We start from the raw sequence: 13,707 nt of genomic DNA, 5'->3' as shown, positions 1-13,707 counted from the left end.
GGTAATTTAGTAAGCTGCATCATTTAATCAGACACTTTGTTGAAAATGTTGTTAATTCCCTTCCTGCATGTTGGGGGAGTGTGTGTGTGTGTGTGTGTGTATGTGCATGTGTGTTTTGTTCCATCCTGTCCCTTTTGCTCTGTGTGAGATACTCTGAAAAGAAGATCATACAGGAAAGCAAGATCAGCAATATATTGTCATTACTGCAAACAAAAAAGAAAAAAAAAATAGTTTTCCAGAATTATATTTGATCTCAGCCACGGCTTTGTGTGAGGGAAGGACTCTGTTGTCGCTTCCGAAGGAATAAAGGTCACACTAAGGAACCTTGCAGAAAAAAAATAATATCAGTCTACTAAGCTACAGGCCATATGAAGTTGGCAGCAGCAGCTTTCCTAGAGTCTGAGGAGGGCTAGGAAAGGAAAATAAATAGATTGTTTAATCAGGCAATCTTATGATGAAATCCTGTACACATTACTCTAGTTCCAGTCCTCCCAGTAGAGGACTACAGGCTCATAAGTGACTGGATTTATAAAGTACACTTATTATGAAAAAGACCCATACTTACCTGGTTTGAGGTATTTTTCCATTCAAACAAAAGAACCTTAGAAAAAGATTTCATGCAATTTTCCTTAGTTCTCTTATAGACACATGAAGAGTAAATTGTTCCATTTGTTATTTACATTGAATAATACTTATTTCCACTAGCATTTTCTACTGTTATTTTTCTAACAATCAACATGAACAGATGATGAGATAACTAAAGCAGTTACCTATTTTTAAGAATTTTAATTGCAGTAGTAACCCTTTCATTTCCTGTTCCTCTATAATCTTCAGCACAAACTATCTTTATAAGCTACTATAATTTCCATATATGAGTTTGGTGAGGATGCTCTTAAATCATTAGGCTGATAAATGGGACTGGGCCCTGTGACCCACACTAAATAAACAGATGTAACGCTTTATGGTGTTATTATTCCTCTGCCTGAGAGTATTGTCTTTGCATCAGACACAGTAGAAAAGCATGCTCATCTTGCCTGGTGGGATCCAGTGACTTAGTTTCAAACACCAGGGACTGGGAAAGGATGGGGAGACAGAAGTGAATTTAGTTTTCACTTTGCACTGTGTTTGAGTTTGCATTGAAGAAACTGAGGCTCAATGACACGCATGCAATTCTATTTTATTTTTTAACCAACAGGACCATTGGCCTTCAGCATAAGGGCAGGGTGGTCATTTGTAGGAAGTAATGTCTTAAGCCATGGAAATGGGATTTGCCAGAATGTGTTTTTGGCACGCACAAACTTTATTGTCTCAGTTGCAGGCATTCTTAAGGGTAAGAAATTCTCAGCCTCAGAAATGCTTCAAGTCCTCATGTATTCAGAACATGGAAGATTGCATTGAGTTATTGAGCAGTGCAGCAATTTTTTACACTTACTGCTGAATTAGTCATTTGCTGCTTCAGTTGGGATCCATGCTATCAACCTTTGCTGGCTTAGCTATGTCAGTCAGATGGCAATGAGATGTGATCTCTGACTAGCACAGCTACACTGGCAAAACCCCCAGGATAACACAGCAGAGAATTGCAAAACTGTACTCTTGCTAGTAGTTTGACTTCCAGAATAGGAAGATTGCTTCAGGATAACATAGCAAAATAAGCTGTATTAACAGAAGATGGTTTTTGCTGTTGTTAGCACAGTCTGCACTGAGCCTTTTCCCCTCTGCTTGCTGGTATAATGATACTCTGGTAAAGGCCACAAAGCATAAAACTCAAGAGTGAGATTTTGGCTGTTTTTGCCAAAATCTGTCATCAGACTCCATGTCCTCCCCAACATTCATAAATCAGTACAGTTCCAATGCAGCTCAGGATCTGGCCCAGAGGTGACAGCTTTTCTTTTCTGCGGAGTAGGAGCAAAAGCAGAAAACCCTTGATGAAAACATCTTTACAACTGGAAATTGGTATTGCTTCTCAGGTTAATTTACAAATAACTGCTGCTATGAATTTATACATATATTTAGACAATTCAGTGATCAGATGCTTGCTGTTTTGTATTGGTGGCAGCAGCTCTCCACTGGGCAGGTCCCAACTTCATAGCACACTGACTTCTTCCAGTTAATTGCACGTCTGGTATGATTCGGGTGAAACATCGACAAAGAAAGAGGAAAATGTTTGCCCAATTGTATGAGGTGAGAAATGCTATTGTTTCTGTCCTCAGGCAGCAACCAGCTTGGCTCTATTTTTGGCCACACATCTGTGACAACAGGCAGCCTCTTGGATGATCACCACTGGCACTCCATCATCATAGAGCGCCACGGGAGGAACATCAATCTCACCCTCGACAGACACATGCAGCACTTCAGAACAAATGGAGAATTTGATTATCTGGACCTGGACTATGAGGTAGACAGTGAAACTTCTTTCTTCTTATTCAAATTGCTTTTATAAAGTTCAATAAGAAAGCTAACATAATTTGTTTTCTTAATTTTTCATACATTTGTTTTGATTACTTATTCCTTTATATTTCGTGAAACTTTGTTTCCAACAGGATTCTCTTTTCATTGTAAATTATGTTCCTCTTAATTAGCCTACCAAGTCCCATCTGGTGTAACAATCATCTCAGCCCTTTGTTTTAAAGTGGGAGATGTGTGTTATTCAGCAAGATAGGCATACATGATATTAAAAATCTCTAAAAGCAGCTGCTCTAAGCAGGAAGTATATTTTAAAAAGTATAGTGCAGTCTGTTGTTTCACTCAGGTGAATTTTGCTCTTGAATCAGAAAGCCTTAATCTGAAGAGTTAGAGTTTATTTTTAGCAAAGGAAGCAGGTTAGAACCTTTTTATTAATACACATCTTGATCTGCCCTGTCTTAGGTAGGTAGATACTTCCTTGTATTTTCACAAATATGGCATCAGTAACTTCATTTGTGAAAGAAGCAATGAGGAGTTAGGAAAGTTGTAAGAAAACTTGTTTAATCAATCAGGTTAATGCAGACAAGTGCTGGTAGTAATTAAATGTGGATTTATTGTTTGATTACACTACAGCTTCAGCTATTACGAACTTGTTGAGCTCCTCTAATCTGTACATGAAGTTCAACACATTAGTTATTGCAATCTTTGTATAATATTTTCTTACACTCTTTACTGTTTCTGATGAGAATTAATTTGGTTGACTGCACCAGATATGTAATTTCCACCCTTACAACTCTTTAAGATGTAAGAGTGAATATAAATGGTGTAATGGAAAAAATTTGAATTAACTTGTGGGGTTTTTTTTATTTTGATCAACTGTGTTTTTTAATTTTTCCAACTTGTGGGGTTTTTTATTTTTACTTTTGACCAAGAATATATGAAATGTTTGAAAAAAGTAATTATAAATGTTTCTGAGTCAAATATTTGATTATATTCTGAAAAAATGTTTGTGGATACATTATTTACTGTAACTCTAATAAGAAAATAACAAGTAAATTTTCCTGTACCTCTATTAATTATTGAGCACTGAAGATCTGAACTGAGCTACTTAAAACTCATATAAATAGATTTTATTACAGGCTTTTAAGTGAATGAGGAAAAGGCTGAATGCCATAAGCCACGGTTGTGCAATTTGTGCACATGTGTGTATATATGTATACATACATATATAAAATATTTACATAACAAACATATTGCATATAAAAAGTGTATCCCCATTAAGAGCTGAATTCAGTGCATTCACTTTCCCATCCTCTCTGCATAAAGAGACCTCACTATCAGTTCTCAAAGATACATTTCATTTTCCATATACGTGGATCTCCTTGTGTTTAATTGAACTTCTTCAAGTGTGCGTGTGTATGTGTGTCTGTAGTTCATATAAACTCAAGAGAATTAATCTCCTTCCTTTCCTCACTGTTATCTCACTGATTTTGGAGCTAGACACCACAGACTAAATTTAAAGGTATTGTCTTTGGGATTTACAAGGACTAAAGCCAAAAGAATCAAAACTATTTTTCATAGACAAAGTAGTTTCTAGGTTAATCTCTTTCAGAAGAGTTAGGTAAACACAAAAAAAGGAAAAAAATATTAGTTCTGATTGCATTTTTGAGATCAAAAATAGTCTTGTAAGTTGCTCTTAACTCACTGTCACATTATATGTTTTTTGCTTTTTCTTCTTTTCTTCAAAATTCTTTCTTTTTTATTTAATTGTTATATTTAATTTAATCCAAACACATGCATAAAATATTTGACAACTATTAAACTATTACAGTTCCAATCTCCATATGAAGAGCTGTATATTCTCTAAAGTCAAGCCATGTCAATTTACAGTACCTGAGGATGTCCCCACAAGATTTGTACACACCAAAAGCTGGTGTGTGGGGTTTATAAAGGTCTTAGATTTCAGCTGTATTGTTTTAGTTCTTCGTATATGCCAAGTGGAAGCTTCCTCTTTGGGATAGAAACTGATATCTTACCTGCATTTAAAACTGAAAATGTCAGCCTAGAGCTCTGTTTTCCTTCTGTTGGTAATAACAAATGGAATGGACAATGAATAATGGTTAATAGCCTAATTCTGCCAAATCTTAGCACTAGACTACAAATTGATATTTTTCTGAACATTTGTGAGGCAGGAAAACAAGTTGTTATTACTATTTACGGCATCATCTAATGGATATAATTACCTAACACTGATTGCAGGGACTAATCTCATGAGACCCTTATTCTTGGCATTTGAGCTGCAAAATATTAATGAAAACATGTAACATTATCCACTTCTAATAATTTCCATAAAGACCATTATATGGCAGAGACCTGTATCATCTCTATGGAGTGACAGAGATGTCACTCTTTGAAGATAAACACTTTTAGTTTGTAAATATTTGAGTTTCTAAGTTTTTAGCACTATAGATTATGGATAACCCAGAATTAATTAGCCAGGGTAATGAAGTTCATCTGTAAGACAAAAACCAATTCCTATTTGAGTTTGATGACTGACTCATGCAGGGGTTGTCTTGATCTTCTCTAAGGAGATAATTTGACCAGATAAATCAAGGGGTAACTCCTCATTGACTATAACTACATGACAAAAGCATGTTCTTGGTAGTGAAAGGTCCTTCTGTCTACCAGGGGATTGCATCTTTAATTGTGTGACTCTGTAAATTCTTCTGGATGAAGTAGACATATGAGCATTACAGAAGAATTACATGCCACATTGGAGCCCACCACTGCTGTGCTGTAGTCTGAGCTCTGGCGCACAGTTAGAGCTGAGTGAATTATTTGAATCAGATTATCTGGCTAATTTCATGTCTACGTTTTTAGAAAAATACTGTGATGGAAATTTGTCCCAATGTCCTTGTTTGAAATGCTTATTTTCCAATATCAATCAGAACTGTTCACATGTGATGTGTGTCTGTTCACTGTTTGGACAATTGGAATAATATTTGGGTTTGGCTACCATAAATAATTTGAATTAATTACAATTCTTATTTCTGCTTTTGCAGTATTTATTTTGATACATCCTTTTTCTGTAAAGAGTGCTGCCAGCTCTCTACTTTGCCATGCTTGAGTGTTCAAAGAAAGCAATGTGTACAACAAAATTCTTTAACAGTCTTTGCCTTCCAGTAACTATCTACCATTTTTCTGTTTCATTTAAGATAACCTTTGGAGGCATGCCTTTTTCTGGCAAGCCAAGTTCTAACAGTAGGAAAAATTTCAAAGGCTGCATGGAGAGCATCAACTACAATGGCAATAATATCACCGACCTTGCCAGGAGGAAGAAATTGGAACCTTCAAATGTGGTAAGATCATAATTTCATGGCCATCTACCCTTCTGTTTCTACTTCTAAAGCAGACTAGAAGGTACTTGTGGTTGTGTAGCTGATATTTTTGTGATATACTACAATAATATAAAACACAAAGCAAATTTTACCACAAATCCAAAGATCTTATTGTATGTACATTTGTGACTTTAAAAAAAAAATATTTTCATGTATGAACATTTTATTTCTGGAGTCTTGTTTCATCTTTCAAAAATTAACCTTTAGTGTAAGTCAGATAGTTGTTTGTGGTTTTTTTTTTTTTTTTTAAAGAAAATCAACTGAAGTAGTAAGTGCTTTTTCCCTTTCTTCTCAAATTATAGTAGTCTAAAACCAGTGCAGACAAAATTTATTGTTAAATGAATTGCAGCTTTCTTGTGGCTTTTAAATCCTGGTAATATTCCATCCCTGCTGAGCTAGTTGGATGGTTTTAGTGCAAAAGTCTTTGGATGAGAATGCTTGTACAGTCTTTTCTTATCCATCTGAAAACCTCAAGATATTACACTTGAAAATCATTATTTGCTTATTAACATTACAGAGGTTATTAGCATTTTAGTCTATTTTTGCAGCAGCTTAAGTGTTCATAGTTGCTTTCATGTGCAGACTTGTGGCTTTATGGGCAGGGTGATTAAGAAAGAATGTACTTTAATTTCTCTGGTTTTTAAGTTCTAAGTGTTACTGAAAATGCTTGCTGGCATATAGAGGTAAGAAATAAATGTATTATTGCCATGAGTTTGAGATGGTTTGAATAACTTTTCAAGGCTTTCTTCTGTACAAGCTTACACACTTCACAAATTCCTGCTAACAGTATGGAGGTTTACACAATTTCATTATCCTTTATGTAATAAAGTGTTAAGTTGTGCAAATGCAGTGATAATGCCATGCAAAGGATTGATTATCCTTGGATAGTAAAATTGAAGCTCCATGTCATTGCATGACTAAACAGTCAAGGAAATCCAAGGGATAATCATGAGTGTGTGATGTTTGCCTGTACAAACTCAGTAATACAGCCTGACACCTATAACCTTTTCTACACATAAATTTCATCAGTATTGTCAAAGTCAAAGAATACAATATACATTCCTTTCATTAAGATTCCAGTTTTAAAATTTTTTCAACCCAATCTAATGAACTCCTAAAACTTTAACCTTTTTTATTTTTTTCATAATTACAAGAGATTTCTTTTCTGCAGGGCATTTTCAGCTTTAATGTAAGCATGATTTTGAAAGATTAATGCCTGAATTTAAAAAGAATCTTTATGCAGGAGCAATCTTTCCATTTTGCTCAATCAAGTCCACTGCAAGTTAGTAGGACATATTCTTAAATCCTCTTTCTGAACAGAAATGTTGCTTAGGAAGTTCCTATAGTGCAAATCCTGTCCTTCAAAGTCCTAGCATCTCAAAAGTGTGGCATAGCTAGGAGACATGTAAAGTCTCTGAAAAATCATATTTTGGATTGTTTCTCTCTTTGTTCAGTTCTTTACTTTTAAAATTCTTTTACCCATAACATGAAAATAAAATCCACACAAGCAGCTCTGGCAGTATTAGTGCCACATCAAGAGGTGATATGCCAGTTTAATTTGATGCTTCTGTTGATTTCCAATTCTGAGAATGACTAGAAAAATAGAAGCGACCTTTGTTTTCAGTAGAAATACTTAAATTGCTACAGCTCTTAAAAGGCAAAATCAATTTTACTCTAACTAAATCAACATGGATTTTTATGTTTTTTACAAAAACATTTTTCTCCTAGTTTTTAGCCTGATTAAGCAAGAGAAATAGACTTTCTTGAACTTATTGTTGTTGTTAAGCGTGTTTATGATGATGGCACTCCAACAGGGATCCAAGCAATCCAACAGGGATCAAAGCTCCATTGTAGGAGATTCTGTACAATGACACACCTTCCCCTTAAAAGGCATGACACAATATAATGTGACTGAATACAAGCAAAGTCATCGGTCTGGTCATGAGAAGTATTACAAAGAAAGGATAACTTCAGGATAAAAGAAGGATTTTAAAGGGGTGTGAAAAAAAGAAAATAATGTTCCTAGATGAAGGCAGTTGAATTTCAGAAGTCACACATTGAAAGGGACTTGACACACTGATTATAAAAAATGAGAAGGCCCAGAAAATCAGAGATGATAAAAAGATGATGATCTTGATTTTTTTCTGAACAAAATTAATTTTTTTTTAAAAAAGTGTCTTATATACATACATTTTTATGAACAGAAAAGCACCATCAAGCACCTTTTGCTTTCTTGAAGAGTAAGGATAAAAAGACAAATTAGAAGTATTTTAAATTTAAATAAAGTCCAATGCTGACTTTAGTAACATATTTCATTTAGATTCAGAAGGTAAAGAGGAAAAGTTATTTTGATTCTTTTGTGATATTTAAGGTGGCATTAGTGTATAGTGCATTGCCCATACTATATGATCCATCCTGATTTAGCAGTTAGTATAGTCTTAATAAACTTATTACCTGTCTTTTGGGAGCTTCCTATTCAGCCAGTAGGTCTTTTAATTGGGAAAGATATTTACTGTAGTATTTTACACAAGGGATTATATTTGAATGTGGATAGGCAAAATTCATTTATAAGCAAACATGAATCTAATTTGCCATATAGATGAAAGATCACGGTGCACAGCTCAGGCTGCACAAATTAAGTTGTTTTTACCTTTTCCCTGCCAATGTAGTATGAAAAAGTCTCTAATAAGACCAAGAGCTTCAATATAAATGCACAGTATATATTTGACTTCCAGATGTCATTGCCCAGAAAACTATTCAGCAAGTCACTCTGAATCTACAGAAAATGAACTCATTCTCTTTGAAAAATGAAGAGGCTATTACAGAGACAAGCTGCAGATTAACTTGAAACCTTGACCTAGAACTAGTGAGCAATCTATATAAAATGGGCTGTACTTAAAAGAGGAGTCATTTTGTGAACTAGAGTCCTAGAAGGGATCAATAATCCAGTTCATATTAATCTACATAGCTCAGTAGGGAAAATGCTAACTAGCAGGGAAATTAGAATTATGTGTTGCTTTCTCAAGAAATGTTTAATGCAGCTAGGCTTTTCATGGGAAATGCATTCATTGATGTGAAAAAGGATTTTAATGCATTCTGTGCCATTAACATTAATAGGTGTTATGCATGCAAGTATCCAAAACATCAGGATGACAGGAGAGTGTCAATTGGATATAAAAGCCTTCTTGTAACAAGGAAATTGTTAGTTCCTCTTGGTTACAAGGCATCAAAAGGAACTCTTAAAAAGTCTAACAGAATGCTCTCTGAGCACTTCTTAATTTAGATCTGCGACTGAACCATGAGATGTCTCTCAAAACATGATGTAGCCTTCTGTGTTTATGCAGGACTGCCTTAACTCTGTAAGAGAAGTTGTGTCTATGCACAAAGTGACAATTACACTGAGAATGACAGCCAAGGCTTACAGAGAGTATTTCAGACACTCTCCACCTTTTTTTTTACTGTATGTAAAATTTGTGGTTTAAGCAAAAGTATTCTGTAACAAATTTGCAAAGGTTTAAATTATAACTACTCAAACAAATGAGTTAACTATTTTGATTTCATGTCTTGCTGGTTAAAAGTGTAAAATTAAAAATCTCCAGGCAACTTTTAAACCTCACCGCCCCAAAGTAAACAAAACAAAAAGCAAAGCAAAACCACAAAAAACCATCCCAGAATTGACAAGTAGCTTAGCAGGGAAATCTTTACTCTTTATTCATAAAGTAGCTGTAATTTCTCTTATCACATAGTTATCTAAAAGTTATCTTTAGTTGTGTCAGCTAGTTTTTTCCTAGTTCCTTGGATTTGTTTTTTTTTTTTAATCCATGGGATTTGGGCACAGGAAAAGAATGTGACTTGTAATGCTGAGATTTTATCATAAAATTTAAAAACAAATCTAGGAGATCACTTTAAATTAATCTCTAATCCCAGATTACTGGAAATATCAATGTTCCTTAATTGATCATGGAGGCTGCCAACTTGATAGTATAGTTACTACTAATTCTACTGGCCTTTAGAGGTAGACTCTGTACAATTCTTGCTGTTCTGCAGGAAAAAAAAAAAAAGAAGTTTCTACCCAAAATAGTCAAAGTATTTATCCTAGTGGTCAAGAAAATATTTTTATTCATTTGGGTTTTTTTACATGGAAATCCATTACAGGAAGCTGAGTCTGCCAGACCAGTTGTATCTTGCTATTATACACATAACTGTTCTCTGATGTGATGTTCTTTTAAAAAGTGATGGGTTTGGACATTGGAAAATGAGTGCTAAAACTTGCTTATTGATGTCATCCATCATCTCCAACTGAATATAATTACTTCTTAAAAAAAATTTACTTAGGTCTTTCCTGACACACATTTTCAGACACAAAGTTCCTATCTTGCTTCCAAATTCTCTACTTTCCCTCAAGATGAACTGTCAGATGCATTTATGCACTATGAATACAAAAATATTACATAACAGTCTAGATCAGGAAGTCAGTAATATAGAATTTAAAAATAATTATGCAAAAAATATGATGACTGACTTCTACTGGGATTCTGAACACTGCTTAGGTAGACCACATCTCTAAACACCTGTATACCTCCAAAAATGTTTTTAAAGTCTTATTTTAATTTTAAATGTAAAAATAAATATCAGAGGAATTGCTGCCTTTATATTAGTAACAGTTTCTGTATAGGATGAGAGAAAATTATTTCTTCACAAATAGAAAAAAATTGCCACATAATTTCCACCTGCAACAGTGCATGAGAAAGCCTAACCATAGGACTTTATCCACTTTGCCACATATTGTAGGAATACTTCAGCAGAGGAAGTTTTCCTGTTGTATTTCCATTTATGCAGTAATAAATTAATTCTGGACCGAGATCATTACAAAGTATGATTTTTAAGGAAAAATGTAATACCCTACAAATATTACCAAATGGTAATATCCTACCAATTTGGTCTTTTGTTGTGAGAAAGTGCATGAGAACAAGAGAGAAAAATTTGTGTCTCTAATTCTGGTCTTTTTTACAGATACATTTTAAAGCTTGTAGATCAACAATTGACTGGATCTTTTTTCAATTTCCTGAAGAATAATATTTTACAGAGTAGAAACTGCAGTTTTCTTTACAGTGAAAATTATTTACTATCCAAAAATATTGGTGTTGTTCATGATCAGCTACTCCAAATCCTTCTGTGTCATGAATTGAAATATTAGCATATATAGTATCATGTAGTTGAAAGCATAACAGAGAGGTTGACTGCTCAGGTATTATATATCATTATTTTGGAACATCATGTATTGTACTGATTGACACACTGACATCAGGGTATTTGGAAATCTGCACTCATTGTTTATGCTGTTCTGTTATAGGTTTCTATGGGGACCACAGACAAGCCCAAGTTTATCTGTGATTAATTTCTTTATCTGTTAACTTGAAATAATAATGCTTTCATCTAAGCTTGAGAGACTACAACTCTTCAGGGCCAGCTGCCTGGTTTTTTGTGATTGTACTGTACAGTACAAAATATAATGGGGCCACTGCTAGAAAAAAAAAATAAAACAGAAAAATCAGCAACTATTATAGTAGCAACAATAAAGATAACATTAATGGCACATCCTTAGTGCCATTAATGTGTGCATACATCACAGAAGTCTCTAGGTTGAATGAAATCTAGAATACTTTTCTAGAGGTAGCTATGAATTTAGTGAAATCTTACAATTTTTCTTTTTTTCTTTTTTTTTCTTTTTTTGTGTTTTACTTAGGGAAATTTAAGTTTCTCTTGTGTGGAGCCACACACAGTGCCTGTCTTTTTCAATGCCACCAGTTACCTTGAGGTTCCTGGTCGTCCAAGCCAAGATGTGTTTTCAGTCAGTTTCCTCTTCCGGACCTGGAACCCAAATGGACTTCTTCTCTTCAGCCACTTCTCAGATGACCTGGGGAACGTTGAGATTGACATAAATGAGGGCAAAGTCAGTGTCCATATCAATGTCTCCCAAGTGAAGAAGAACCGGATAGACATCTCATCAGGTAAGTGTGTTTTGTGTTTTTTTAAATTTGATATGATTTTGGTTTGTGTTGTTTAAAATCATTATGTACCTAAAGACTGGGAAAATTTTTTTACAAAATTTAAAATTTATATTGCAACTATGTTAAATCCTTTACTGTTTCATTGAGTAAGAGGTACAAGAATGTTGAAATAGTTATTTCTTTTTTCTTCCTTCCTTCTGTCTTACAGTTTGCTCTGTGAAAATATTTGGTTTCAAAATGGGTGTGTACTCCCTTTCTAGGTGTAGTCAAATAATTAGACTGTTCCTAATATTTTCCAATAACTAGGGAATCTCATAAAAATAAATCCATCCATACCATAATTATTTGTATGAAATTTTTAGATCTGCATAGCTATCCTGCAAACCTTAGATTCATTTCAATGCCTTATTGTTATTTTGTGGCAACAGGCATTTCAGTGCCTGTGAAATTAATTGTGTATGTGAACATAGAAAAGGAAAATATGACATCTGCCAGGTAAGGCTGCAGAAAGAATGCTGTTGTTGTACAGTAAATATCACAGCAAACTTCTTTTTCCCTTCTTGTGCAGGGAATTAACAAATGCCATGATATAAACCTACTGGGTTTTCTAGAAGCCAAAATGATCTGCTTTTGGCACAAAGATTTCTGACCCTTGTGGTCCTATTGATAAAAGGTTTTTTACATTGGCTATTTTTAACAGCTGAAAAAGGAGAATTTCCCATAGTCAAGTGTGCAGCCTTCTGCATGTGTAGGGTATGAATAATTCTATAGGGTATTAATAGACTCTGCTGGGAGGAATGCAGCCTGGCTATCACAAAACATTAGACTAACTAAAACCGCAGCCTCGATGCATGTCTGTTTTGGGTTTCATATCTGCTGTATTTCTGCCTGTCGCCTGTAATAGCAAATTAAAGTCTCTTAGTATTTCCTCTATATGCTTCTCATAATTTGCAAACTTGCTTACATTAGCACCTTTAATGTCAGTTTTTGAGTTGGCATGGCGACATCAGTACTTCATTCTGGGTCACAGTGTAATGCTGGTTATGGTGGCAGTAGTTGTACTGGCTGGTAGGACTCACGTGAGAGAGCTGGCAGTAGATGTGCACGTGGCAGAGTCTTGTTCCTTCACAGCTCGGCAGTTAAGGTGCTTATATGGAACAGAGTTCTGGTTTGTCTGGTTTAATTGTCACAGTTTCCCTTGAATACCCTAAAGTTGTATGCACTGACTCAGGGTGCTCTAACTTAGCAGGTACTGATTTCAGATAAACAGGAGAGTCTAGAGTCCAATTTTTCAAATGCAGTTGAATTCCCACTTTTCTCTCTGGTAGCTGGGCACTGCTAATCTCCTTACCTGCCTACTGCTTTATGAAGTGCTTCTTGATGACTAGGAGGGATCAGAGAGTAGGAGAAAAAGGTTTTCTTGTTGGCTTGACAGAACTTTCATACCTAATTCATGTATGCATTTTGTTTAAGGAGAGAAAGGCAGCTACAACTTTATATAGTTTGATGACACTTTTTGCAAAAGTAAAAATGAAATAATGCATGGAAGTGCAATGAATGAAGAGATACAATACTCTAAAATGACCAAATTAAAAGCTGTAATGCAAAATGTTTAACTTCTGTTTAAATACAGTGATCATGAGAAGTTACATAGCATGCTGTGGGAAAACATTTCGATAATAGTAGGTAATTCATTGGAATCATAAAGCAGGCATTGCTTTGCATTTAAAATCAGAGAAATGGAGAGCTGCCATCGGGCAGTCTGTTCTTAGCAGTTTTCTTTGTCTCCCTTCCTTCCCTGCTGTCTGTTCAGTTTTTGTCAGGGATCATTTTTCCATGGTGTTAGTGGATCCCAGCTAGAGTCTCATGTCATGTTATCCTTTGGTCTTCAAAAA

The 13,707-nt window shown here is 34.8% G+C and overlaps 1 protein-coding gene across 1 annotated transcript in view; it reads left to right on the top strand.

The window, feature by feature from the left end:
* CNTNAP2 (contactin associated protein 2) overlaps positions 1–13,707 on the top strand; it is a 1,031,263-nt gene that overhangs the window by 485,079 nt on the left and 532,477 nt on the right. The window contains exons 6-8 of the mRNA XM_064704986.1: positions 2,211–2,395; positions 5,619–5,762; positions 11,548–11,812. Coding sequence (XP_064561056.1) covers positions 2,211–2,395; positions 5,619–5,762; positions 11,548–11,812 — 594 coding nt within the window. The remainder of the gene's footprint in view (positions 1–2,210; positions 2,396–5,618; positions 5,763–11,547; positions 11,813–13,707) is intronic.

Source organism: Zonotrichia leucophrys, chromosome 2, assembly GCF_028769735.1.
Source record: "Zonotrichia leucophrys gambelii isolate GWCS_2022_RI chromosome 2, RI_Zleu_2.0, whole genome shotgun sequence".
NCBI classification, from domain to species: Eukaryota; Metazoa; Chordata; class Aves; order Passeriformes; family Passerellidae; genus Zonotrichia; species Zonotrichia leucophrys.
This window is presented reverse-complemented; position numbering and strand designations above follow the sequence as displayed.